This window comes from Ambystoma mexicanum, chromosome 5q, assembly GCF_040938575.1.
Source record: "Ambystoma mexicanum isolate Mex_15411 chromosome 5q, UKY_AmexF1_1, whole genome shotgun sequence".
Classification (NCBI taxonomy): Eukaryota; Metazoa; Chordata; class Amphibia; order Caudata; family Ambystomatidae; genus Ambystoma; species Ambystoma mexicanum.
In genome coordinates, this window is record NC_090933.1 from 1,249,568,238 (window position 1) to 1,249,592,718 (window position 24,481).

Genomic DNA, 24,481 nt, shown 5'->3' on the forward strand with positions numbered 1-24,481 from the left:
CGCTCTCTATTCCACCACTGATAACATGAATGGTAGATTTGGCAGCCATCTTTTTGTGCTTTGTAGAGCACAATTTTCATAGGTTTTGGCACGCATAGGGGTTTTGCAGCCATTTTGATCATTCTGGCACCACCAGGACACAGTTTATTTTTTATTTATTTATTTATGTATTACATTTGTTACACGCCCAGACCATTAGGTTTCACAGCGAGGTTACAGCGCAAAGTTAGCATGTTACACACAATAATTCACATATTACACAATGCAGTTTTTCCAAACAGGATTACATTTTAGTTGCACACACAATTGAACGATACAGGTTTCATGCAGCATATTTAGGCCCACTCAAGATCTGTGTCCCTTCTACTATTTGAATAGCCACGTTTTGAGTGATTTTTTAAATCCAGTGAAGGAGCCTTCTTCTTTGATTTTGTTGGGGAGGGAGTTCCAATGTTTGGGGGCTAAATATTGGAAGCTGCTGCCTCCTGCTTTGGTATTCTTGTAACGAGGTATCTCAACAAGTTGGAGGTTATTGGACCTTAGTATTCTGGTGAAGACTTTTTTTGAATGGCTTTGTTTAAGTACTTAGGAGCTGTGTCCTGTAGGCATTTGTGGGTTATGCAGAGTGTCTTGAATACGATTCTTTCTGCAATAGGAAGCCAGTGGTGGTCTTTCCTGATCTTAGATATAGGGTCTGATTTCCTGATGCCTAGAGCTGCTCTTAGGGCTTTGTTTTGTATCAGTTGTAGTTTTTTTAGATTAGATTTGAGGTACCTAATAGTAAAACATTACGATAATCTAGTCGCGAGAGAATCAGTGCTCTAGCCAGAGTAACGCAGTTGGTAGGGGTGAGGAATTGTCTACTTAGTGAAATTAATTTCGCTGTATATGCTGTGGTGGATGAGAGATTGCTGATGTGTTTAGTCATGGAGAGATTGGCATCCAGGTAAACTCCTAAGGTTTTTACTTGTTTTGAGACTGGTATGGTGGTACCATCAATGTTGATGGATGCATAGTCAGAGTGGAGAGTGCTAATATTAGATTGAGAGCCCACTATCAAAAGTTCGGTCTTCTCATTGTTAAGACAAAGGCTATTTAGTGCCATCCAGTTTTGGATGATGGCATAGATTTTATTGATGAGAAGGGTGTCTTGGGAGTAGTTACCTGAGAGCGGGATGAGGATCTGGGTGTCATCCGCAAAGTTAGTGTAGATGACACCCATATCATCTATGGCTGAGAATAGGAGCTTAGTGTATGCATTGTAGAGTGTGGGTGAAAGGCAAGAGCCTTGTGGCACCCCAATGGGGACAGGGATAGGGTCAGCTGCTTCCTTACCTATAGTAACTCTAGAAGTTTGGTCAGCTAAGAAGGATTTAATCAACCTGGTTGCATCCGTGGAGAAGTTAAAGTCATTAGCTAGTAGGGTAGCACAGAGTTTGTCATGATCCACTAAATTGAATGCGGCCGAGAGGTCTAATAGCAGGAGAATACATAGTTTACCTGAGTCTCTAATAGTGTCCATTTGGATTTTAAGGTCCAGTAGAGCCGTTTCGGTGCTGTGATTAGGCCTGAAGCCAGATTGTCTTGAGCCAAGAAGTTGTTTTTTTTCTAAATGGGTTTGTACTGGGTTATAGACTATTTTGTCAATGATTTTCAGTAGAAAGCGGTCTGTCATTATTGGCTGGTAATTTGTAGGTACAGTTGGGTCTAGAGAAGGCTTCTTAAGCAGGGGGGTGACCCAGGCTTCTTTGATACTGGCCGGGACCAAATTAGCTTTAAATGAGGCATTAATTAAGTTAGTGATAACGGGTGTAAGTGCAGGAGCGCAAGATTTTACTATGTGAGCTGGGACAGCGTCTCCTTTGCAGTTGGAAGCTTTAAGTTTGGAGATGGTGTCACAAACTAAATCTTGGGAGACTGGAGTGAAGGCGAATAGTGGGTTGGTATTGGTGACGGGGTTAAGCAAGAGTTTATCATTGGTTAGTTTGCTAGCTAGCAGATTCTTTTTAGTGGGGATTTTGGTTTGCAGCAATTTAATTTTGGTTGCTAGGGCATCTTGTATGGTGGTGTACCATTCTTTGTTCGGTATAGAGGAATTAGTAATGGGGGTTGGGTTTTCCAATTCTCTCAGGATGGCAAATGACTTTGGAATCAGAGGCTGCATTGTTGATCCGTGTATTATAGGCATTCGCTTTAGTTGAAATAATTGCTGTCTTATAAGAAAGCGCTTTTTGATTCTAGTGTTGGAATTTTTCTGTAGACATGTTCCAGAGCGCGTTTTTTTCTTCGAAGATCAACTAGGTCCTCATTAAACCAGAAACATGACCGTTTATCGGTGCGTTTCGTTTTATTGGTAAGGGGTGCTATTGCATTGATGGTAGACGTGAGACAATTTTTGTAATGTCTGCTAGGAGACATGGGATGTAACTTGTGATTGATGATGCGTCTAGGGCTGTACTCAATATAGGGCTAATGTTATCTGGTGTGAGTTTACGAAGATTTCTAGCTTCATAGGTGTGAGTAGATTTTTGTTCAGTGGGGAGGGGTTCATCAGTGATAATGCTGAACTGAATGTTAAAATGATCAGTCCAACTGAGTGGAGATATGGAATCAATAGCAGCGGTGGAGTTGTGCGTTAGGATCCAATCTAGGGTTCTGCCCTTGATGTGAGTAGGGGTGTTAATATGTTGTGTAAAACTCATGTCCTTGAGAGCTGAGTGAAGGGCTTCTGCTTTAGTGTCGGTGTTAATGTCTCCAAGGATAATACACTTAGTATTGGGTTTGATAAGGGGGGCGAGCAGGAGAGGGATATCTATTTCTGGATGACTGTGAGAGTTGGGTGTTCTGTAGATGACAATGAAGTTGATAGTGGTTTTATCGTTGATAGCTAGTTTAGTTAGAAGTAATTCGTACCCATCTACACTTTCAATAGGGCCTGATCTCAGTTGGAGAATGGTTTTGGCTATAATGGCGACTCCGCCTCCCTGGGAGTGAGTCCTGTCCGCTCTGAATATGGTGTATTCAGTGATGCCGCAGGGCAGAGCATAAGTGGGTTAATATATCCCACAAAGCAAAACAATTTCAAAAGAATAGTCCGGTTTCCCAGAAGACGACTCTCTCCCTTTGGTGTATTTACTTCCTTCGGGGGAATCGCGCCCTTCCCCAAGATTTCTTTTCACTTCAAAATCCCAAGGGTATCTCTCTTCCTAACAAATCTCTTTTCCTTTTGTACACTTTCATAACGGTTCACAAACTCAAGGACATGGCCTTCCTTGAGAGCCTTCTTTCAACAGTTCACAGAAAAGTTCACACTGTCAAGGCCATGATTCCTCCTTGAGATACATTACAATATGCACCCGTGTTCATCTTCACCTGGTATACTCCCCTGCCAGGACTTTATTGCACAAACACTTTCTCTTTAAGGTAGGGGATTAACAATCCATGTGTAACTGGTTCCACAAATACTTTCACTTCCTTAATGACTTTCAGTGTTTTTTGAAGTGGCAGACTGTTAGACAACCCGGTAACCCAGTTGTGTTCTGTGGGATTACCAGTATTTTCTGGCTTCCCTTTGCTTCGGTTTCTTGCACTAATGTGTTAGTCCTACAAAGTGGCATAAGCTTGCCGGCAACCCGGTAACCCATTTGTGATCCCTGGGCTTACTGATTTCCTCCAGCGTTCCTTCGCTTCCTTCTGCTTCGGTGTATTGGCACTGCGTGCGCCCCATTACGCGCTGTCCCTTCACTGCGCCTTCTTTTTTGCGGCACCGCTCCTGTTGCTCTTTTGGCTTCGGCAGTGACCGTCTGTACCTCGGCTTATTCTTCCTCAATACAGATTTGCTATCAAGTTGCCTGCTGTGGCGTGTCTCTCTCCAGGAGTGGTGTCCGGCTTCATTAGGGATTGCGAGACAGACCTGCGTCTGCAGCACTCTCCTCTCCTTCCTCTCATCAGCTGTAGCTGGCGCTCATTTAGGCTCCCAGGCTTGATTATACCTTTTCCAACAACTAGACTGATGCGTTGGTTGCCCGGTTCTAGTAATTTCATTACTCTGTTGTTCTTCGTAGTGTCAGTTGTTATGAGACCATCTCTTGAATGACATCGCGGACGTGGATACCAAACTTCTCTGGGAGAGATCCTCACTGCCCCTTCCTCGTCCCAGTTGTCAATATTTTATTCCTAACGGGAGTTTGAAGAGTAGTCAAAGTAGATTCACCAAGAGGTTGGAGAAGAGTGTGACAATATGCCATTAAGGTATGGGGAATAGAGAAAACATCCCTCGAAGCGAAGGGGGTGTTTTCTTTTTTTCTCCAGCAATGCCCTGTCAGCTTTTCGAAGTGTACCTCCCCCCAGGTGGTCCTCCCTCATATAGCCACCCCCAGGGTCAGGATTAGGTGGCGGCTGCCATCCCCTGGCCACATGGAGGGAGACTTCTTTAGGGAAAGAAGTGAGGGCATTGCTAGATTCGTCACAGAGTGATGGCATAAAAATCCACATATGGCTAAGCTTAAAGAAGAATCATGACAAACGAGATGTACATCAATACTTAGTTGATTCAGCCTCAGTAGGTATGTGAGGTTTCATAGCAATCAATGCAGATTTAAGTCCTCATTCATGACTGCAGGGAAAAGAGAGTCCAGTCTGTGTACCCAGAATTCTTCTCCTTTGAAGTAATTCTGGTCGATGACCTCCAGACATTTTGGAACCGCATCTGTGTGATGTAATGGCCATTTTCCCCTGTAATGAAGAGCTACAGATGAATTTACATTATTGTTTCTAACATATGACTTGTGTTCATTCCATCTAATTTTCATTTTCCAGGAGCAAAAAACTGCTCCAAATGTGTGTATTTTTAGTGCCAACCATGCTAAAAACTGGAAAACCTGTAAAACAGTGGAGAGAACAAGTGGGGAAAAAAACCTGCATGTTTTCTAAAAGAAATATCCACATTAAAAACGTAAGAAAGTGACTGAATTCATGAAGATGATGCTAGAGTTAGTCCACAGCAACGCACCAAATAACCTGTGGTCAATCTGGAGCATCATGCAGGCGAACATCTCATGCTCTGCCTATATTGTTTAGCTCTTTAGAAGGGAAAAGAGAAGGGACGGGCCCTGGTGCTGAACTGTGCTCTGGGATGGCTGGTCCATTTCATAGGATCTAGAACTAAGCTAGAGACATAGGGCATCATCACGAGTTTGGCGGTAATCCTTAAATGCAGCTGTAACGCTATTACCGCTACATTTAAGAGCCGGCCAAATCACAGGATTGGCAGATTTTCCCCCAGCTGGGGACAAATCTGCTGCGATTTTGCCGATTTTCGGCACTATTATCGCCGGCGGTAATAGCACTGAACATTCCCCATTGGGTTCAATGGGGAATGGGAAATTCCTGAATAGGCACAATTGGGAATGGGGACTTACCGTTCCACCAAACCTGTGATCCAACGCTAAAAGTGCCTGGGGGTTTGGCGGTAGGACTGATAGGGTTAGCGCCCAACACGTGATGAGGCCCAGACACTTGGATTAAAACAGGTTAGAGCGTACATTGGCTGGCTCACCTACTACCTAACCAATGAAATAAAGACCATCACCTCAGTGCAGGGATTGGAAATCATTCTGAAAAGACACCTCCTCTCTCTTGAAGGACCAATGACAGTATGTAGAGGCACCATACCTCACCTATGAGCCCCAACACAATCCACACCTGCACTTTCCAGAACCACTGTAAATATTACAAAATTTCTCTTGTTTCCATTGGCTAATTGCTTACCTCTTTAGATGTGCCTAATGCAGTTTAACCTTTTAGTGATGGGTTTCTTGCCAAAGCCCTGTGTGCTCTATGTGTTGAAGGCACATTAGCCAAACATCTGTAGGGGTGCTCTGGGAACCTGGGTCATCCTCCTGCAGTGTGATAAGCTTCCAGAAGGACATAAATGGAATTGCTCAAAGCGATTTTTCCCATACTACTCCCTCCTGTGTTATGCTCCACCTCAAACTACAGATAAGAGCATTGGTGATAAAAAAGAGTTGCTCTGCGGGTTTGCCAGTGCACTTTCGCCTGACTTCAAAATGGTGGATAAGCCGTTTAAGACCTCACTGAAAACCTGCAACTGCTAAGCCTTAGAAACAGGGGAACGCAATTTGAACAGAATGAGCATACAAGGGGAATAATTAATCATGTAAAGGGAAGGGCAAGAGGTCAGGGAATAACCAACAAAAAACGTTTACTAGGTAATCAGGCTACTCGAGAAGACTATAAAGGAGTTCTGAGCTCTGCAGTAAAGGACACAAATCATGAAAAAACTAGAGAGGGAAGAAGCTGAAGCTGGTGAGCAGATGCTGATCAAGAGTGGTTTGCTAGGGAAATCTAGAGCGACCCTTATGCCACTTGTGGCAGTGGCTACATCAGCATTTGACCAAGGCCTGTAAGCATACTAAGAAGAAACTTCAAAGGTCAGAGTGAGAAAATCAGAATGTTGCTATTTTACGATTATGACAGGCAGCCTCGGGTTGAAGGCTGGAAACAGTGCCTGACAAAAATTGTAAGTGAGGGCGAAGAATTACTTGCTGAACAGGTATTGCTGGCCCAGGCAGATAACCCACAGCCAGATGGTAATAATGGCTATAGCTGGCAATTATCCTAAGCAAGTGGGGAGATATATTTGCTGATAGGAGATTGCCAAGAATAGAGTATGTCACTATAGCACCAAGGCTGAGACTGTCAAGAAGCTAATTGTGTGCTATATACCCAAGTATGTGTGTGTTGGGTTAAAAGGCTTGCTGGGAGCTAACACCCAGTAACTCTACAGTAGTTTAGGGAAATCCGGGGGAGAAGAGTATTGCCACATTTGGGCCATGAGAAACTTTGAGATAACCCATCCTTGCACATTCTCTATTTTTTGTAGTTGGATTCCCTTAGATCTTGTAGGTGTTACTTCCACACATCCTTTGTAGACTAAAAGATGTTGAACTTGCATGTTCTGTTGATCCACTGTCACATCTCTTACAAATAAATACGAGCACAAAGCAAAAGTGTAATGTACTGATGCACTGTCCGCTCTACTTGGGCGTGAAATTCATGACCCAACATTGGTCTATGTGATCCTTCTTTCCTTCCTTCACACTATGCACCTCACACTCCACCAAATTCCCTTACTGCCCAGGTGCTTTCAAGTGATTCCGTGTGTGGGATGTTATAATACATCAATGAATAAGCAAATGCATTGGAGCAGGTACTTCATCTGAAGTGAACCCCAAGAGCGGGAAGGAAAATATTTCCGCCATTACCTTGATGGGCCTTCCCCATGCCTCAGCTGCTTTGGAGTCCTCCTTTCCTGATCAGAGGCCTCGGTGGAGTTGAATTGTCTCTTGGGACGTTTGGGTTGGCGGTGCTGAAGTTTGCACTTCGCCCCTTTAGGACAGCTCCCGGTCTTGGCGAAGTCTGGGCATACCAAGGTATGTTTCTTCTTACACTAAAAAGACAGAAACATTTAGTTTGAAACAGAGCACATCTACTGCCTCATGATCCAATGTCACTTAACACCCGATTATCATGCGGGGGCTACATTCACTACCAAGTGTCCCTGCACAGATTCCCAGCATGTCTAGGCCACCTCCCCATGTTCGCCCTAAACAGTTAAACTATTTATAAATCTTCTAGCTCAAAAAATGCAAATTCATTCCACTGTACATCACAAGGATCATATTTCCTCCCACAAGTCGCCTGCTTCTAAGAGCAGGATAATATGCAAACAATATAATATTGTTACTGCTTATTTAAAAAAAAGCCTAATTTAGATTGGCTTAGTAAAGCCACAGGATGGACTGCATAAGTAGCCCTCTCTGTGGGATTGTGATACTTTTCAGCCTGGGTGTAAAAAAAACGCATGAGCAGTCCAGGCTTCCTGTGCCTATTTTACACACACCGATTGGAAAAAAAGTAGCAATGCCGACCAGAAAGTACACGAATCGCAGCCATCATCAGAATGCATCCTAATAGTTTCCACCTAGCAGGCAGAATGCAGGCAGACTCCAGTATCTCCAAAAACACAGAAAGAAGGGGTAATGCGGCACAGTAAGGACGTGCATGGCAGCCGTCATCAGAATGCATCCTAATAGTTTCCACCTAGCAGGCAGAATACATGCGGATTCAAGTATCTCCATAAACGCAGAAAGGAGGGGTAATGCCGCTCAGTAAGGACGCGCATGGCAGCCAAAATAGTTTCCACCTAGCAGGCAGAATGCAGGCAGACTCCAGTATCTCCAAAAACACAGAAAGAAGGGGTAATGCAGCACAGTAAGGACGTGCATGGCAGCTGTTAGAATCCCAATGGATTCCACAGGGACGTGATTTCACCAAAATGGCAGGGGTAGTGGAAGTGACATCACACGACCCTTGATCCCCGATGACATCACACGAAGTGACATCATTTGACCCTGCCCCCAAGTGACATCACAGAAAGTGATGACAAATGACCTTCCTATTTTTTTCAATGCATCTAGCACCCGTGTTTCCAGGGGCTCTCATTTCAATCAGATAAAAGAACTGAGGCACAGAAGGAGGCATGATTTGTCCACAATAACACATTTGGGGAATGCTATTTTCCAGATTCGACGTGCAGTCTATGTGTAAAACATACATAATGAAGCATTTCTAACAGGGTAACCGCAGGCTACAGCTAGTGTATGAAACAATCTATAGATCAACGGACACAGAAGTACGTGTTATCTGCAGTGGACGAAGTGGGTAGGAGCAGTTGGGAGCGGTGCTCTATTTTTTATTTAAATTTATACTCTTCCTATACTTTTATTTAAAAAAGAAACCGTTCTGGAATGGTATAGTTTTAAAATAAAAGTGTGGGAAGAAGTTGAACCTTGCACTTCAGTGCGCTGCACTGATACATGCCCTTAAACAGCAGTTGTGTTTGGGGGTTTGTTTTGCGCGTGGGAGGAGGCCTGACTATGGGGTTTGTGGGGACTGTGAGCAGGCCAGCTGGGGACATACTTCCACTACTTCATTTTGTACACGTCCACCACTGGTTATCTGTGGCGTTGCTGTGTTAAAAAAGTCAATAAAGCACAGACCGGGGGAGGCGGGCGCTGCTTTTTTACTAGGAGAAAAATGCTGCACGAGCAAAGCCTGAAAATTAAATCATTGACAAGGATTTAGTAACAACAAAATTCTCGGGTTATAAATGTATATATGATTCAGCTATCACTATGATAGAAGAAACCTGCAGTGAGTGCCAAAGGTCGCAGTGGTTCAATCAGGGTCGAATCACGGCTCACAGTTGTTTAACGGCAAAATGGCAGTAGTCCTGGCTGGTTTGGTTCTCAGGACGTGCAAGTCCCACTCCAGGGTCTTGGGGAGAAGATTCGTCCTTTTTATCAGGTTCCAAATATAGGGGAGGCTGGCACACACCTCTCGGGGCTCCTGCAGCACAATGAGGTCCTGGACAGAAGTGTGGCTGGCAGAGATACGTGTCTTGTTCCAGCACCACTTCACCCCCAATGGTTCCTGGGATGGTTAGGGGACAGAGCTTGCCTCTGCCTAGGAACATTCACCTTCACATCACAACTTAAAGACTTTGGAAAGGGCTACTCTCCCAACATAGTCCAACAAAATCTTCATGAATTCAAGAGATGATTCAAAGATAATTTTTTAAAGTAAAATCCACAGGTGATTGGAGTAAAGCCAGCCTGCTTTATGGGTTGAATCGCTGATTTGAACATAGTAAACATTTCTCTTCTGACTTCACACACAAAGTGCTTTGCTCTAGAGGAAGTGGAGGGGACAGGAAGTAGAGAGAGAGCGGAACAAGATCGACGAATACTTCCCCCAACTGTACAGAGCTCTACCTGTCTACACTAACCCCACCCCCTCCCTTCTCAAAAGGATCCAACATCTTTAGATCTGCAGCACCCTAGTGTACGGCTATGCCCTTTGAATGGGTGTGCCACTTTAATGCCTGGGCCCAGGACAGCTGCTTGTTGTGTGGCTGTCTCTTGTGGAGGTTGTTAAAGAGATCAAATAAGAGGCATGGCCATTCAGGTTCTTGTCCTGGCACTTGGCAGGAGCAGCCTGTCTGACACGAAAATACACATCACCTTCTACAGATGAGATGGCTCACAGGGGCAGACACGTGTGATATAGAATGGGATGTGGCTGCAGGGATTACGATTAGTGCCATGATCTATGCCCTACCTCGGCATGGCTTATATTTACATGGGCTACTTAGAATCATCAGAGATTTGGTAAAGGGGTACATATCTTAAATGCAGCCCCTGCACTGCAGAGACTTGGCTGTCACTGCAGCTGTCAAATGGGCACCTGTGGTATCTAAACCTACTCTGTGCCACTGGTAGGGCAGGCACTGCAGATCAGAATACTGATGTAACAGGGCTATCAGTTTCTGGGATCACATGAAGAAATAAACAGACGACTTACGTAAGAACTGTGTATGTATTGTGGGTTCCAGGTTTATTTGGTGCGAAAAGGTCTACTAACCCCTCCACACAGCAGCGAAATGTTGTCTCCAGTTCCTAGAAGAAGCAATCAAACGGGAGGAGTGTGGCCGTTCCACTGTACCGTTGTAGTCTGCAGGGATTACATGACCCTCCCTGCAAGTGTTGCATGTAATGTTTTTCTTTCAAGGGATTCTAGTATTTAGTGCATGCAGGCTTCTTACCAAAGGCCAGAGTGTGGGATTAGAGGAAAGGGAAAGGGTGTTAGGCTATACTGAGTTGGGGGAGACACTGTTTCCAGCAGCTATTCGGTAATAGACAGTTTTCATTGAAGTCACTGCTTACCAGACATGAGTTAAGAGATTTTAAACTGAAAAGGGGGACTTCTGAAAGTCCAGACAGATTTAATAAACTGGGGATAGTGGTCACATTTGGATTTCCGGTCCACCTAAAGGTTGAGTAGATATAAAGTTTTCAAAAGGTGAAAGCAGCTAGAGACTGTCGGAGGGGTTTAGGTGGGTGTGACACATGAGAATACGTGTTTGCATGAGTCTGCTGCTAGATTAAATTTGCTTCACTTGTGGGATGCAACCCACTGGTTTTAAATTGAAGGGTTTAGGTGGTCTTCTCTTGGAGGATGGCTCTGATGATATGTCATGGGACAAGATTTCCAATACGGTTGACAAAAGTGATGCGTGGCTTTCTTGTGGTTCTGCTCTCATCCCCTTCCTTCTTGGTTTTCCTTGATGTTCTCTTTTTCTGTCTCAGCCCTATTTTGCTTCCAAGTAGTGGACTCGAGTGGGCAGGCAGCCAGGCATCAGTGATTCAATCTAGACATAGTGCAACACCCTTACGAGCATCAAAGCTTCCATTGAGGATCAGATGGAATGAGTGGGCTTGAAATAAAGTCCTCAAAGACTCTACACCACGGTTTCACTTTTTATTAGGTTGGGGTTCAGTGCCGACTATGCTGCCATTCGATGGCATTCTAATGAAGTGGGGGATATGAGTGTTTGGTGGTAAAGCGTGGACTCGGCACTAATTAAATACACTCTTTTTCCCCTTTGCTTTATGTTCCTCTGTTGCTACTACTCTGAGAAGCAGATTTTCCTCTGCCAAATTCATCCAGGCATGCAATGAATTCCCAAAGGGCAGAACTTTCTTAATCTCCTACACATGGTGGACATGCATGTAATTGAGAGTTCTTCATCAAACACCGTTAATGGAATATAACGCGTCTTGCGAGGTAAAACCTATGTCCATTTATTAAGTAATTAATTAATTTATGTTTTATAACAAGCTTAATACCAGAGACCAGTCGCTAAGCCCAGGACCGGCATTCGGACCTGTATTGCTCTGTGTTGTTTTGCTTCCAAGACAAACGGATTTCCCCTGAGCTATCCTCCAGGCCCAAATTAAAATTAGGTTTGCAATCCATGTTATTTCGGAACAAACAATTCTAGATCTTGTAAACATTCTTGTTGCGATATTCATTTTAAGGTCATGTCCATGTGTTTGTAACTAGCAAAAATAACATCATATTCTACCAGTTTCATAAAAAAGAAATGTTCTATTTTTCCTGGTATCTGAAACGGCAACTGGATGTTCTTGGGGAATTCATGGTATATCTGGATGAACATCTGCCCAAAAGAGGTCCTTGTCTGTTCCAGACTGCCCAGCTATCTGCCCTACTCTTCCCCTATTGTTCACCTATCACCCATGCATTCCTCTCCTTCTGTACCTGCTAACTTGCCTCTCTGCTCCATTCATCCCACATTGGGCTTGTGTGCGAGTAAACGTACAGGGAAAACATTCACTACATAAACGCCCGTGCTTTAGGCTTTTGGCTTTGTCGGTTCTTGTTTTTATCTGTCATGCTTGGGTAACACAGCAAGGTGGCCATTTTCTGGTTGTGTTATCTTGTATTTGTATACCGCATCCTGCCATAGGTGATGACGTCCAAGCCCTATTGAGCATGCAGTAACTCTCCCTTTCTGCACGCAGCAACTCTCCATATGTGCTTAGAGTATGTGGGTTTTCATGTGTACACCCAGTAAACATGCACTACTAAAGGATCCCGCCCAAGATTCCCAGCAGCAGATGGCCGGAGTGGAACATGGGGTCTATTCAATGTGCTCTAGAGTACGTATAAAAGCTCTCTCTCATGCCCAATTACGCAATCTGTAGGGATGCCCTCTGGAAGCAACTCTGCACTGCCAATTTTCTCGGCCTGTGAAATCCAGGAATGTTCCTTGTATACTGCAGAATGCAGGCTCTTCCCCTTGTTCTGAAAACACATCTGGCCATTCTACTCCCAAATAAGCAGATATATGAAACTTAGCAGTGCTTCGACTGCAGCCCGCTCAGCTATCCCACACTCTGTACTCTCTGCCCCTTCTAGAAGCTGCTCTCCAGGAGTATGTCACGAAGAGTGGCAGGCCTACGGCAGGGCTGATGATTGCACAACTAAAATGCGTAATTCTGGGAAAGGAAGCTATTCCAAAAAGGGGAGGAAATTGGCAGAGATTGCTCTTACAAAAAGAATTGCAATGGATTGAAAGATTAGAATTGTTAGTTCCAAAAGGGATGAATCATGAATTGGACCTTTCATGTTTTCTGCAATTTTGTCTCTTGCAACTTTAATTCATGGATTTTTAGTGAAAACGTGAAGCTATGATACCTGGGGGGCTCCCACCTTGGAGGGGTTCGAGATGAAAATTAGAGGTCCGTGTCTGCCATAGTTCTTAAACTAGATTATGAACAGATTTTTACTCTGGTAGTAACATGTTAATTAGAAGCATACAAATATGATGCGACAATGATGTAATTATGCTTAGAGGAACAACAGGGCATGCTTAAGTGCCATTTATCATTTAAGTAGCCATAACAATATTAGTTTAAAATGGCCGCTGCTCGAGCTACGGTTTCTTGGAGTCCTCAGCTGAGGGCAGTAACAGTGGCAATGCCGGCGTCCTTTATGCGGAGGCCAGGCACCCGACCGGTTCTCCCGTCTGGCGCTCCGTTGTCCGCACATGCAACAGCGTGAATGCCTGTCACAGGTGAGTGTGTACCACGAGAAATAACGGTGCTAATGTAGGGAACTATTGATAACCCGTGCGCGATTGGAACAGCACTAACGACTCCGGATGTTTACACAGGGTGCCGGACTTGCAATTCCGAACCACGCGGACAGGAATTAAGATCAAGAAAAGCTGCCCGTCCGATGCTGATTTTGGGTAAAATGGGGCTCAAACTGCTTAGTAGAAACCTACTGTTGAGTTAGGATATGACAAGTATATTTCCAATGATTATCTAGCTTGACTGTAGGTACAAAGAGAACAGAATGTCATGAACTCTAAATAGAGGTCAGTAAAGTTGTATTTGTATTTGTAAACTTAAAGGGGAACTTGAAATGCATTTGAAAAGGCACAGCAAACTGAAAATTCTGACATGATGAGTTTGTCCTACAGGACAGTGTGAGATTGCAATCAAGCAACATAATTTGAAAACAAGAAATTAATTAGCCCCTGAAGAAGGATACCTGTATATCCGAAACACGTCAGGCATTGCAAGATAGAGAAAAAAAGATACATGATGAAATGTACAGATCTAGAATTATCTTTTCTTTTAGGAAATTATCATTGGACTTAGGTTTGCAAATTGTTGTATGTGAATAATTGTATGTAACTATGGATTTTGGAATAGCAAACATTTTTTACAACTTTAGAACTCCGACTTGCAAAATATTTCGGGAATACTTGTGCAAAATATAGTACTTTGAATGATGATTGAAAGAAAGTGTGAAGAAATATAGAAAGGGTTTTTTTTTTCTCAGCCCCAAAGGAGTGCACTAGGTTAACCTGCTAGCAACAGCAGGCTTTTTGTAGGGATGATGGCCTGCTCATGTTTGCTGATTGTAAAGCTGCGAAGCAACTATTTCTTGCTGTTGGATGGCATTCCTGCTGAAGGCAAGTGGGCATTCAGTATTTGCTTGTTTACAAGTCCAGAAGTGGAGGGATCAAGTTTTCAGTCTCCCACTGCGCTCCTTCATTTGATATGAACTCATTCCGTAGTGTCGAACTGACACGCACTTTACAATGTGTGATGAAGGGTGTGATGCTGGAAATGCATTGGAGGGACAGGGCCTCCCTGTCCTTGTCCTGTAGTCCTTTTTCATTTGTGTTCTGTATTGTTTTCTGCCCAGGAGTCCATGTGGGACTCCTGGCAGTGCAGCTCTTCCTGTTTTTGGTTTGGTGTACAGACCCATGGGATACCCTTATGGCACCCATGGGTGGGGGTACAACCCTGTGCCCCTAGTGCATGTTTTTGGGCACCTGTTTGTAGCCCGCAGAGCAGGGTATGGGCTGGTGGCAGCTCCATGCTCAATTTGACAGGTGCTCGAGTATGCTCCATTTTGGGATACCCATGCCCTGCCATTGGAATCAGTTGATTCCTGATAGGAAACAAGATGGCCCCTGTGGCCTCTAGCTTTCTATTGCCTGTTACCTTGTTTCCCCAAAATCCTGGGAAGCCCCGACTCTGTCCCTTCCCCCTGACTGGCTGTTGGGTGGAAGTTCCATATATGGTGTTGTTGTGAAGTCCATGCCAGACTGGCTGGAGCCTTCCCAGTGACTGTATGTTGTGGGTACACCCTGTGGGTGGGACCTGGGTGAATGGAGTGTGTGACCAATATACACTTCTTGTTGTGGTTGTCTGGTTTCTGGTATGAGAGACAAAGACTGAGACAGCCCTGCCCGAAACTGGCCTGAATGCAGTGTGTAGTGTTGAATGGCTGGGTACTTGTCCCAATCCACATTCCTTGTTGTGAGTGTCTGAAAGGGAGGAGTGTGGCCTGAGTGCACTGTGCCCCTGATTGGCTGACTGACTGCATGAATGCCCTTCTGTATGATTGGCTGCTGAGTGTGACCCAGCAGTGTGGATGAGAGACAGAATAGTATATCTGGGGACCTCCCACCACTGGAAATTGTTCAGAAGCTGTGTCTACACTTGAAGAGTAACTGGAACTGCTGATCCTCGACGCCCAGCTGGAAGAAGAAGACTTGCTGTTGCATTTGCTTTGACCTAATCTGAAAGCTGCCGAACTCGTCGAAGACTGATCCGAGAGAGGACCTGGTAAGGCGCCCTCTTGCCTTGCTCCGAGGGACCATCGAGCACTGCTAACCTTCGCCGAAGCTCCCTGGAAGTCAGACCCTCGAAAAGGCCACCGACTGGAGACGGGGACCGCTGAGGAGAACGAAGTGAAGCACCCAGACTTCGCCGCTGTCGAAGTTCATTGCCGTCGACCAGGGTTTGCAGGTTTGTGTAACCGCTGGAGGCCCGTCGAAGTTGTGTTGCCCCAGAAGAGGGGACCGCTTGACGCCGACGACCGGAGCCGCCCGCTCCTTTGCCTAAGAACATTTGAATCGAAGGACTGGATCGACGCCATGATCTTGGCACCCTCGAACTTCTTATCGACACCAAGTTCACCCTCTTCAACGCCTCTCGACGATCCGTGGCTCCTGCTTTAAAGGGAGTCACTCAAGAAGGGTCCATCGACACTTCTTCGAAGAACTCTGCTCCACCAGCTACATTGGGGGGGTAAAAACATTATAGGAGAGAATAAGACTATTGAGCAATATATGGACTGGGCTTGTGCTATATCTTTATTTTACAGGTTGCCCAGGTGGGGGGGATCTCCACCCAGAACTGTGTCTATTGGTAGGGGCCAGAATTCTGCCTATTGTTTCAACCATCTTGCTTTCCTTCCTATCTCTATTGCTGGTTTCCTTGTTATTGATCTGTGTGACAGTCTAACAGTATAGTTGATGCACTTTAATGAGATCTGATATTATTGGTAGTACCACTTTAGAATTGTATATATTTGCCATTGTTGATTTCTGAGTACAAAGTGAGTTATTGTGATAGTGTACATACCTTTGAATATTAATTATATAAAGACTGTGTTTTCATTAATACAGTGTGTGGACATTCCTTTGAGGGGGTTTGGGGACTACACTGTACTTAAGAACCAGCCTGCATCACCTCCTGAGAAGCTAGGCCTTGATTGCTCGACCATAGCTACCGCATAGAGAATCTTGGCTGGGGTCCTCTGAGCCTCTCCTCTACCATATAGAGAGAAGAAGTACAGACACCCCCTCCAGTCTTTACAAAGGGACTAGGATTATTTTCACCCTCTACAACACCACCGGTGTCTCTAGGGAATGGCGGGGTCGCACTTTCTCCCTTCCTTAATGTCTGCCCTCTGCAGCTCTCCTCCACTCCACACCCGCGCCGCAGAGACCAGCTGCAGGCCCGGGCGAGGCAGGCGGTTGCCTGGGGCACAATTGCCCTAGAGGGCGCAATTGCCATGGCCCCTGGATCCCCCTCCAGGCTGGAGGTGACGAAATTCCCCAGTTTGTGAGAGGCGCGATTGCTGTGGGGACAGTTCCTGGCACTGCCTCTGCTGACAGTTGCAGGTTCCCTTGAGCACTTTCCCTAAGCTCGGGAGGGGGTGGGCGCATAAGCACAACAATAAGATCACTTCAGTCCCCCCTGCAGCTAAGACCAGCACCTCCCATCACAATGCCAGCATGAAACTGCTAATGATGGGCCATTAGTCACTGAATGGTTTTGTGCGGGCATTGTGATGGGAGGGGAGGTGCAGTGGGGTGTGGGCGTGCATTGTAGGCAGCTTTGCCTCTCTGCAAGTGTGCAAGTTAACACTTCACACTCCCTGACTCACATTCATACAAGCGTTACTATTGCAGCATAAAAAGCGCTTAAAAACGTTTAACTGTATGCCCTTGTTTCTCTTTCTTTAAGTATTTATACATTTCTTCCTCAAAAATTGGGGTGATAACTGAAGGGTCTTGGTCTTGCAGGGACGCACCCTGGGCCCATACATGGTACAAACAGAGAGCCGTTTGGGCCCACGGTGCGTCCATGCAAGCCCAGGAAATTGCCAAAATAATAGTTTAAAGCGGCGCTATTTCTTTCATGCTGCTTCTTTTCCAAACTATATATCAATTCCACTTTAAACCACTTCCATGGCACTCGTGATGAGTTACTTCATTATGCTGATAATAGTTTTGACTAGTGTTGCTGAGTAAATATTCTTTAAGCCACAACCCGGTTTATTTATTTATTTATTTATGCAATGTTTGTCGGGTATATGGACACGGATAATTTATTTATGAAATGTTTGTCGGATACCTGTATACAACAAACATTGCATAAATAAATATACAGGTACCCGAAAAAACATTACATGAATGAATGAATAATCTGGGTCCATGTATCCTTATAACAAGTCAACAGGCAAACTTTACTGTATCAAAGCATACACCTGATTCTCATTCAAAAATTTTAAAGTGATTGTTTATTGGGTTCAGGTGTCTCCTTGTAATTGCCCTTTTGGCTCAGGTTGCCTCCAAACCCCCTACAGCATCTTGTGTTCTTTTGTGGTTGTATATACTGCATCCTATGCCATATTGATGGTCTCTTGGTGTGCCCAGTCCTCATTATCTGCAGCCTAAGTGGGACTGGGGCATACAATTGTCTTGGGCACTAATTTAAAAGTGGCCCACTGTTGCAATGGCAATTCATTCCTTGTGTGACGGACTGTTTGACATTGGGTAGGAGTTCCTTAATGGTGTAGTTTGGGAGTGGCGCGCAGGGTTTGGTGGGAGTGGCGAGCGGGGTGCTTTGGGAGTGGCGCATGGGATGGGGTGTTGGGGGGGCGCATTCCAAATGGACTAGAAACTGCCCTGGGCTCAGAAATTGGCACATGCAGCAAAGAACACGTGATGAGTTCCTTTATTGCAACCTCTTGGAAGCTAAAACCTGTGCCTGTGGCAGTTCCATCACAATTTCCAATGCCACAATCATGTGTGTTTTGGCTTTCTTGCAGCAGCTCATCATTCGTATGGATGAAGCTAGAGAGTAGACTTTGTGTATATAGGACAGGTAGACAGACAGCCCGCCCCTTCGCATCTTGATTGGTTTAGATTTGTGAGGCCTTGAATTTTGTGCACGGCAAAATATTGCATTTTTAGATGTTACTGTGGACAAGGTTTTACTATATCCAGCTAGAACAGTTCCCAATACAGTGTGTCACACTGTCATGCTTGATTTCTCCTGCTTATAGGCACTTTAGCAAAAGGTGCTATAATTAGCAAATTTAGTGGTATTCAGTTTATCACCATTTTATTTATTTCTTTTATTTGTAATGCGCTGGAACAGAGCCCCTACACATGGGAGCACGGGACTGGACAAACAAACAGGAAACATAGAAGGAAACGAACAGTCAGATGAGAAACAGGGTTCCTCATTCAATTAGGATAGTCTTTAGCGTTCGCTTGAAAGCTGGCAGGGAGGAACAAGTTCTCAGTCAGGCGGAAGTGTATTCCAGAGGCGAGGAGAAGCCAAAGGGAAGGAACCTTCCGATACCGTAGCCAGCCCCTGGCTTTTGGGGTCAGAAGGAGGCCAGAGTTATTGCATCGTAATATACGTCTGCCAGGGACCCGACCCATCCCAGCATGAAAGACAGACCTGCTGGGCTTTTGCCAAAAAGACAGGAGTGCGCAATGTACAGCGTACGGAAGACAATTTGCTTTCTAATCGGAAGCCAGTGCAGGGATCTTCTTGCTACCAACATATGGTCCGGTCTGTGTAGGCCCCAAACCACTCTGAAGGCAGGGTTCTGTGCATTGAGAGAAGGAAGGACTGAGACGGCACTGCAAGCATTTGAACTTTCATCTTGTTACCTGGCACATGCCAGAGAGGAGCATTCAACTCGCTGGCTTATCGCCTGCGACAAAGGCATGTCGTTGGATCAACTGTGCAGTTAAAAAGGAAATGTACCTACCACCCTTCTCCTGTCCCCCCAGTCCTTTTTTAATACAAACTATCATAAAATAAATATTTTGATTACTGAATAAAATTTAGTAGCAACAGGTAATTCATATAGCTTCATTTCATTGCAATGTAAGAAACAAATAGGACATAGAAATCCCATCTGACAAAGTAGCTCCCCAACCACAATACAACATACAACACTGTTGCACACTACATCACATTTTCGCATTATTCTCACAGCATTTCATCCTTGAAGCTGTTGCTATCTTAGGAGTGTCCTATCTGTTTGTTGCTTGCACCTTTCTACCCAACCTAGTCACATGATATTTTCTCCATTGCTTTCTATCCCCGTATTAGCAGGTCACATGGTTCATACTGGAAACATCTGCTTGCATGCATATCACTAACACGTGCCATCTTGTCTCTGACCCTTCAAGTTGTGCAGCCCATGAGCACAATGATGAAATGAATGATATCACTGAAAAGACGAGCACACTGATGACAGCCATGGCCTGTTGCCACATTGCCCAGGGCCTGGCCAGCCTGTGAGTACGCTCAGGTCTGTGGGCGTCTTGAATCAGACCAAGCAAATGTTTCACTGTGATAGGAGGTTTCTGTGATATACATTGAGATGTCTTCAGTGTGTTTTAGTTTCCCCTGAGGCCATCAGTGATGCCATTAGTGTTGCCAAAAGTGATGTCATCAGTGTTCGCATGGGCTGCACAGCGAGGAGGCTCAAATTTAAGGTGGCAGAGCTTCCAACACTTGCCAGATTTTGAGGACTACATTGCATTAAACCATCACCTTAAAGTCGGCTACACTAAAGTTTTAGTGACTTTCCAGGTTTCTGTTGCTCTAAACTATTTCTACTGAATTCTCTCTTAACTAATTTTTTTAACTGAATTTCAAGGTTTTATTAAGCTACATCTCATACCACCTGTAAAACTCTTTGCTTTCTTTCATATCATCACAGATTTCATATTGAGTATTGCCAGTATGTTTCTATTGTACGAACAATGTTATTTTTATTTAGTTAAGGGTCTGTGGCCCACTGGCTGGTGGGCAATTTGCGATAATTTGGAACCGGGACAGGAATACATGCGATAATTTGTATATTTTAGCATACATTTTGGAAAGGGTTTTTTGTGACACCCCACTTATTCTGGTGATATTTTAGTGACATTTTACTGAGAGAATTTACTGCAAGAAAACACAACACACAGTGCCGTTCTTACTCCTGTGACACTTTAAAACTCATACCATATTCTTGCAAGAACAGCATCATTTTTGTGAAAAGACAAACACAATGACCCAACACGATGACCCAACCTCTCCCGTGGACTCTTACAACATCACCATACTTAATGCCATTAATACGATTGCTCCTTTAAAAATGCGGAAAGCTAAACCACGCTCACATTTGAACACCTGGTTCACTCCACACCTCAGAACCTTGCTTAAGAATAAAAGGGCTGCAGAAGCCTTATGGAAAAGCCTCCACTCTAAAACGAACAAAGTTGATTTCCAAATAGCCTATTCCAACTATAAAACAGCAACCATTCAAGCCAAAAGTGACTCCTACAATGACCAGATCTCTAAAGCCAAATCTAATCCAAAAGAATTATTCAGCATCCTCAGAGAGCTAGAATCCCCCACCGCTCCACCCGTAACTTGCACTAAAGTCTTCACATGGTGCACTAATATTCAGAAAGCTCTTTCTGACAAAACTGAGTTCCTACAAACCAAAATAGAGACTAAAATAACGAGTATGGCTACCAACACCCACACACCCCATCTCGCAAATCAAGTACCCCCACCTGACAAACCTGACCTGTTCAAGTTCTCCCCCCTCGCCACCAAGGATGTTGAGGACATAATCACAAGCCTGAAAGCATCTAGATGCTTTATTAAAGAGGCAGCGAAGGATCTTGCGCCTTTTATCAGAACTTTAATTAATGCATCTTTTGCAAGTAGCACAATACCGACCAATCTGAAGGACACATGGGTCCTGACACTTTTAAAGAAACCCTTGCTCGACCCCAAAATCCTGACACACTATAGACCAATCACCACTGTACCCTACCTCATAAATATTCTAGACAGGGCTGCTTACCTTCAGATTCAGCCTCACTTGGAAAGCAAAAACTTACTAGAGCTCCGTCAATCAGGATTCCGACACAGATATGGCACAGAGACAGCCTTGTTAGACCTAGTAACACAAATGGAGATTATAAAAGACAAAGGCAACTTAGCACTCCTCTTGTTACTAGATCTATCAGCGGCCTTTGACCTACTGGACCACGTAATCCTATGCAACCACCTCTCACCCGCAGCTCACTTCACTGGCGAAGCCACCACCTGGATTCAGACTTTCTTAAACAATAGAACTACTAGAGTATTTGCACCCTTCGCCTCTGCTATACCAACCCTGTCACCTGCAGAGTCCCCCAGGGATGTTGTGTCTCCCCCACGCTCTACAACATTTTTACCAAGTCCCCCTTTGACGACCTAGATTATTTGGGTGTCTCCTACACAAATTACGCAAGCGACACCCAAATCCTTATGCCGATTTCTGGTGACTATAACAGTGACTCCAAACGCCTAAACAACATCTACCTAATCATCCAAGCTTGGAGGCCAAACATGGATTATGTCTCAATGACGACAAGACAGAGTTGCTCCTATTAGGTACCCAAGCTAGACTTAACAGACTCGACAAACAATACAATGCATTCAATATTGACGGCAATAATATCACAGTGTCCAAAGACGTAAAAACCTTAGGCATCTAAATTGGCTCATCCATCTCACTGACAAGACACATTAACACGACTGCCTCCTCCACGGCATACACATGCAAGCTAATTAACACCTGCAGACCATTTCTGTCCACAAGTAATTGCATCATCCTAGCCAGGGCTCTAGTCCTTTCTAAAATAGATTACTTCAATGCCCTCTATCTAGGCTCTAATTGAGCCAACTTAAAAAAGTTACAAATCTTCCAGAATAACGCGCTTAGATCAGCAACCAACCACCCTAGATCACACCACATCTCAGAAACAAGACATAGTGTACATTGGCTATTAGTCAATCAAATAATCGGACTCAAAACACTATTGCATACATTCAAATGTCTAAATCCCAGATCGACCTGTTAGATCCTCACAATCTAATTGCCTCATCATTGCTAGGTTTAAGCTTCAAAAGGCAGGAGGCAGAAGTTTCCCGGTCCAAGCAGCCAAAATGTGGAACCCTCCTTCTGCAAATTCAGAAACAATGTAAAAACCTGGCTCACACCGAATGAATCCTAAAATGTGCACTAAAGTTACCACCAACTACTGCTGTAATCATCCTGTGATATAATCCTGTACACCTTGCCTAATTTGTAAATCTTTCTGTGGTTAAACCCTGTGATGTCAAGGGCTGTGATTTCTGGTTTTGTTTGGCCGTGCTGCATGAGAGCAGTGGAGAACACAAGCACTTGCTGACAGCCGTAAGCTGAAAGGAGTATCAGCTGTTTGTGGACTGAGCCGACGGAGTGCCGTGGCAGAGTCATTGATTGACAAGACTGCAGAATCCCGCCTTTGGCCATTTTCTCTGCCCCCTTCAGGAAGTTGACAGTTCAAAAGGACCTCCCGGCGTCCCTTGCGGCGTTAAGCCCTGTGGTGTCAAGGGCTGTGATTTCTGGTGCTGTTTGGCTGTTTGCTGCGTGGCTGCAGCGGTAGCCAAAGAAACTTGAAAGTAAAACACCAGAACCGGAACGTTCAACACGAGGTGTTAAGGTCCCGGCTGCGGGGGATAGTTGTTAGTATGGCCGAAAATGGTCCCGCTGATGTGGCGATCCCGAGACACGACACCCGAGCGAAGTCAAGATTACCTACCCACCCTCGAGCTACATCATCTTCAGATATGCCCACGCAATTGGTCTCTGTAAGAACAGGTAAGGATGGGGTTCGGGACTCTTCTGCTTTATGCTACACATTAGCTACAGAGAATGGTGACAAGGGCGGGCCGTCGGGGAAAGTTAAACAACAAGAACACACATGCAATGTTGTAAGAGATGAACCGCGATCCAACATAGGGAACAGTTTTATACAACCATCTTTAAAAGACACTGCAGCACAAATGCAAATACACCTAACTTTGGAAGGCTGTGAACAAGATATGCCTACCTGCTATCAGGCAGTAAAAGGTGGCTTGCAGCAATGTACTGGTAATACCCTACAAAAAAGGACCTTAGCTCAACAGAAACTATGGCGTGAAACTCAGGAGAAGCCATTTAACACCAACAAAAGATAGGAAAAAGCCTTGGCGGTTACGGACATGGAGCTTTCCAAAATAGGTTATCAGATTGATGATGTCCTTGCTAATGCACAGATGGAAATCACTGGTGGCGACAGGCTATTGGATGACAAAGCCATCAAGAGGAACGATTCAACAAATACGTCACATGAACCAAATATTGCAGAAACTTCAGCTGAGATAGACTTAGTGCAACCAACGCAAAACAACCCAGGTCTAGACTCCATCACAAATCTGGACGAATCCATATACTCTGATGCATCAGATGTAATGATTACCGCAGAGCGTTACGAGGATATGATACCCAATGGACAATCAATGATAGAGGAATTAGTAACTAAAAATATGGCTAGGGTTCCTTTAAATTCTGATGAGTCCTTGAGGGCTGTTGATAAAATCTCTAGGCTGGGCAAAGGAACAGAGGAGGAAGGGTATGTGGTGCCCAAATGCAGAAAAGAGTCACGCTCGAGGGCCAGTAGCAGTGACCTTGAAAACAAACACAATATGAGGGGCAAAAGTACAGAAAGGTTGCCAGGTCCCCGGAAAACCAACGAAAATACTCAATCAAACCTTGACAAAAATGTGTCTTTAAATTACAATGGAAACGAAAACGAGGTGGGAAGTGTGGAGGAAGCTAATACTGCGAACAAAGAAAAACGTGTTTCCAAATCTAGAAATTTACATACCCAAGTGAAACGGCTATTAGACGAAGTGAGAAAAAAAGCTGCCTCCCCCCTAATTGGGAAAAGAATAAGCCAACAAAGTACAAGTAATTATGAATTATCTATTGCAGATGAAATTTGTGAGCAAGAATGGAGAGAACAATTCAAAAAAATGATGAAAGGAAACACCAAGAAGAA

The 24,481-nt window shown here is 44.5% G+C and overlaps 1 protein-coding gene across 2 annotated transcripts in view; it reads right to left on the minus strand.

Annotated features, from left to right (window-relative positions):
• The window catches only part of ZC3H3 (zinc finger CCCH-type containing 3), a 2,515,563-nt gene that overhangs the window by 295,345 nt on the left and 2,195,737 nt on the right, over positions 1-24,481 (minus strand). For both annotated transcript variants that reach the window (XM_069621754.1, XM_069621755.1), the window contains exon 10: positions 7,287-7,471. In XM_069621754.1, the coding sequence (XP_069477855.1) occupies positions 7,287-7,471 (185 nt within the window). The remainder of the gene's footprint in view (positions 1-7,286; positions 7,472-24,481) is intronic.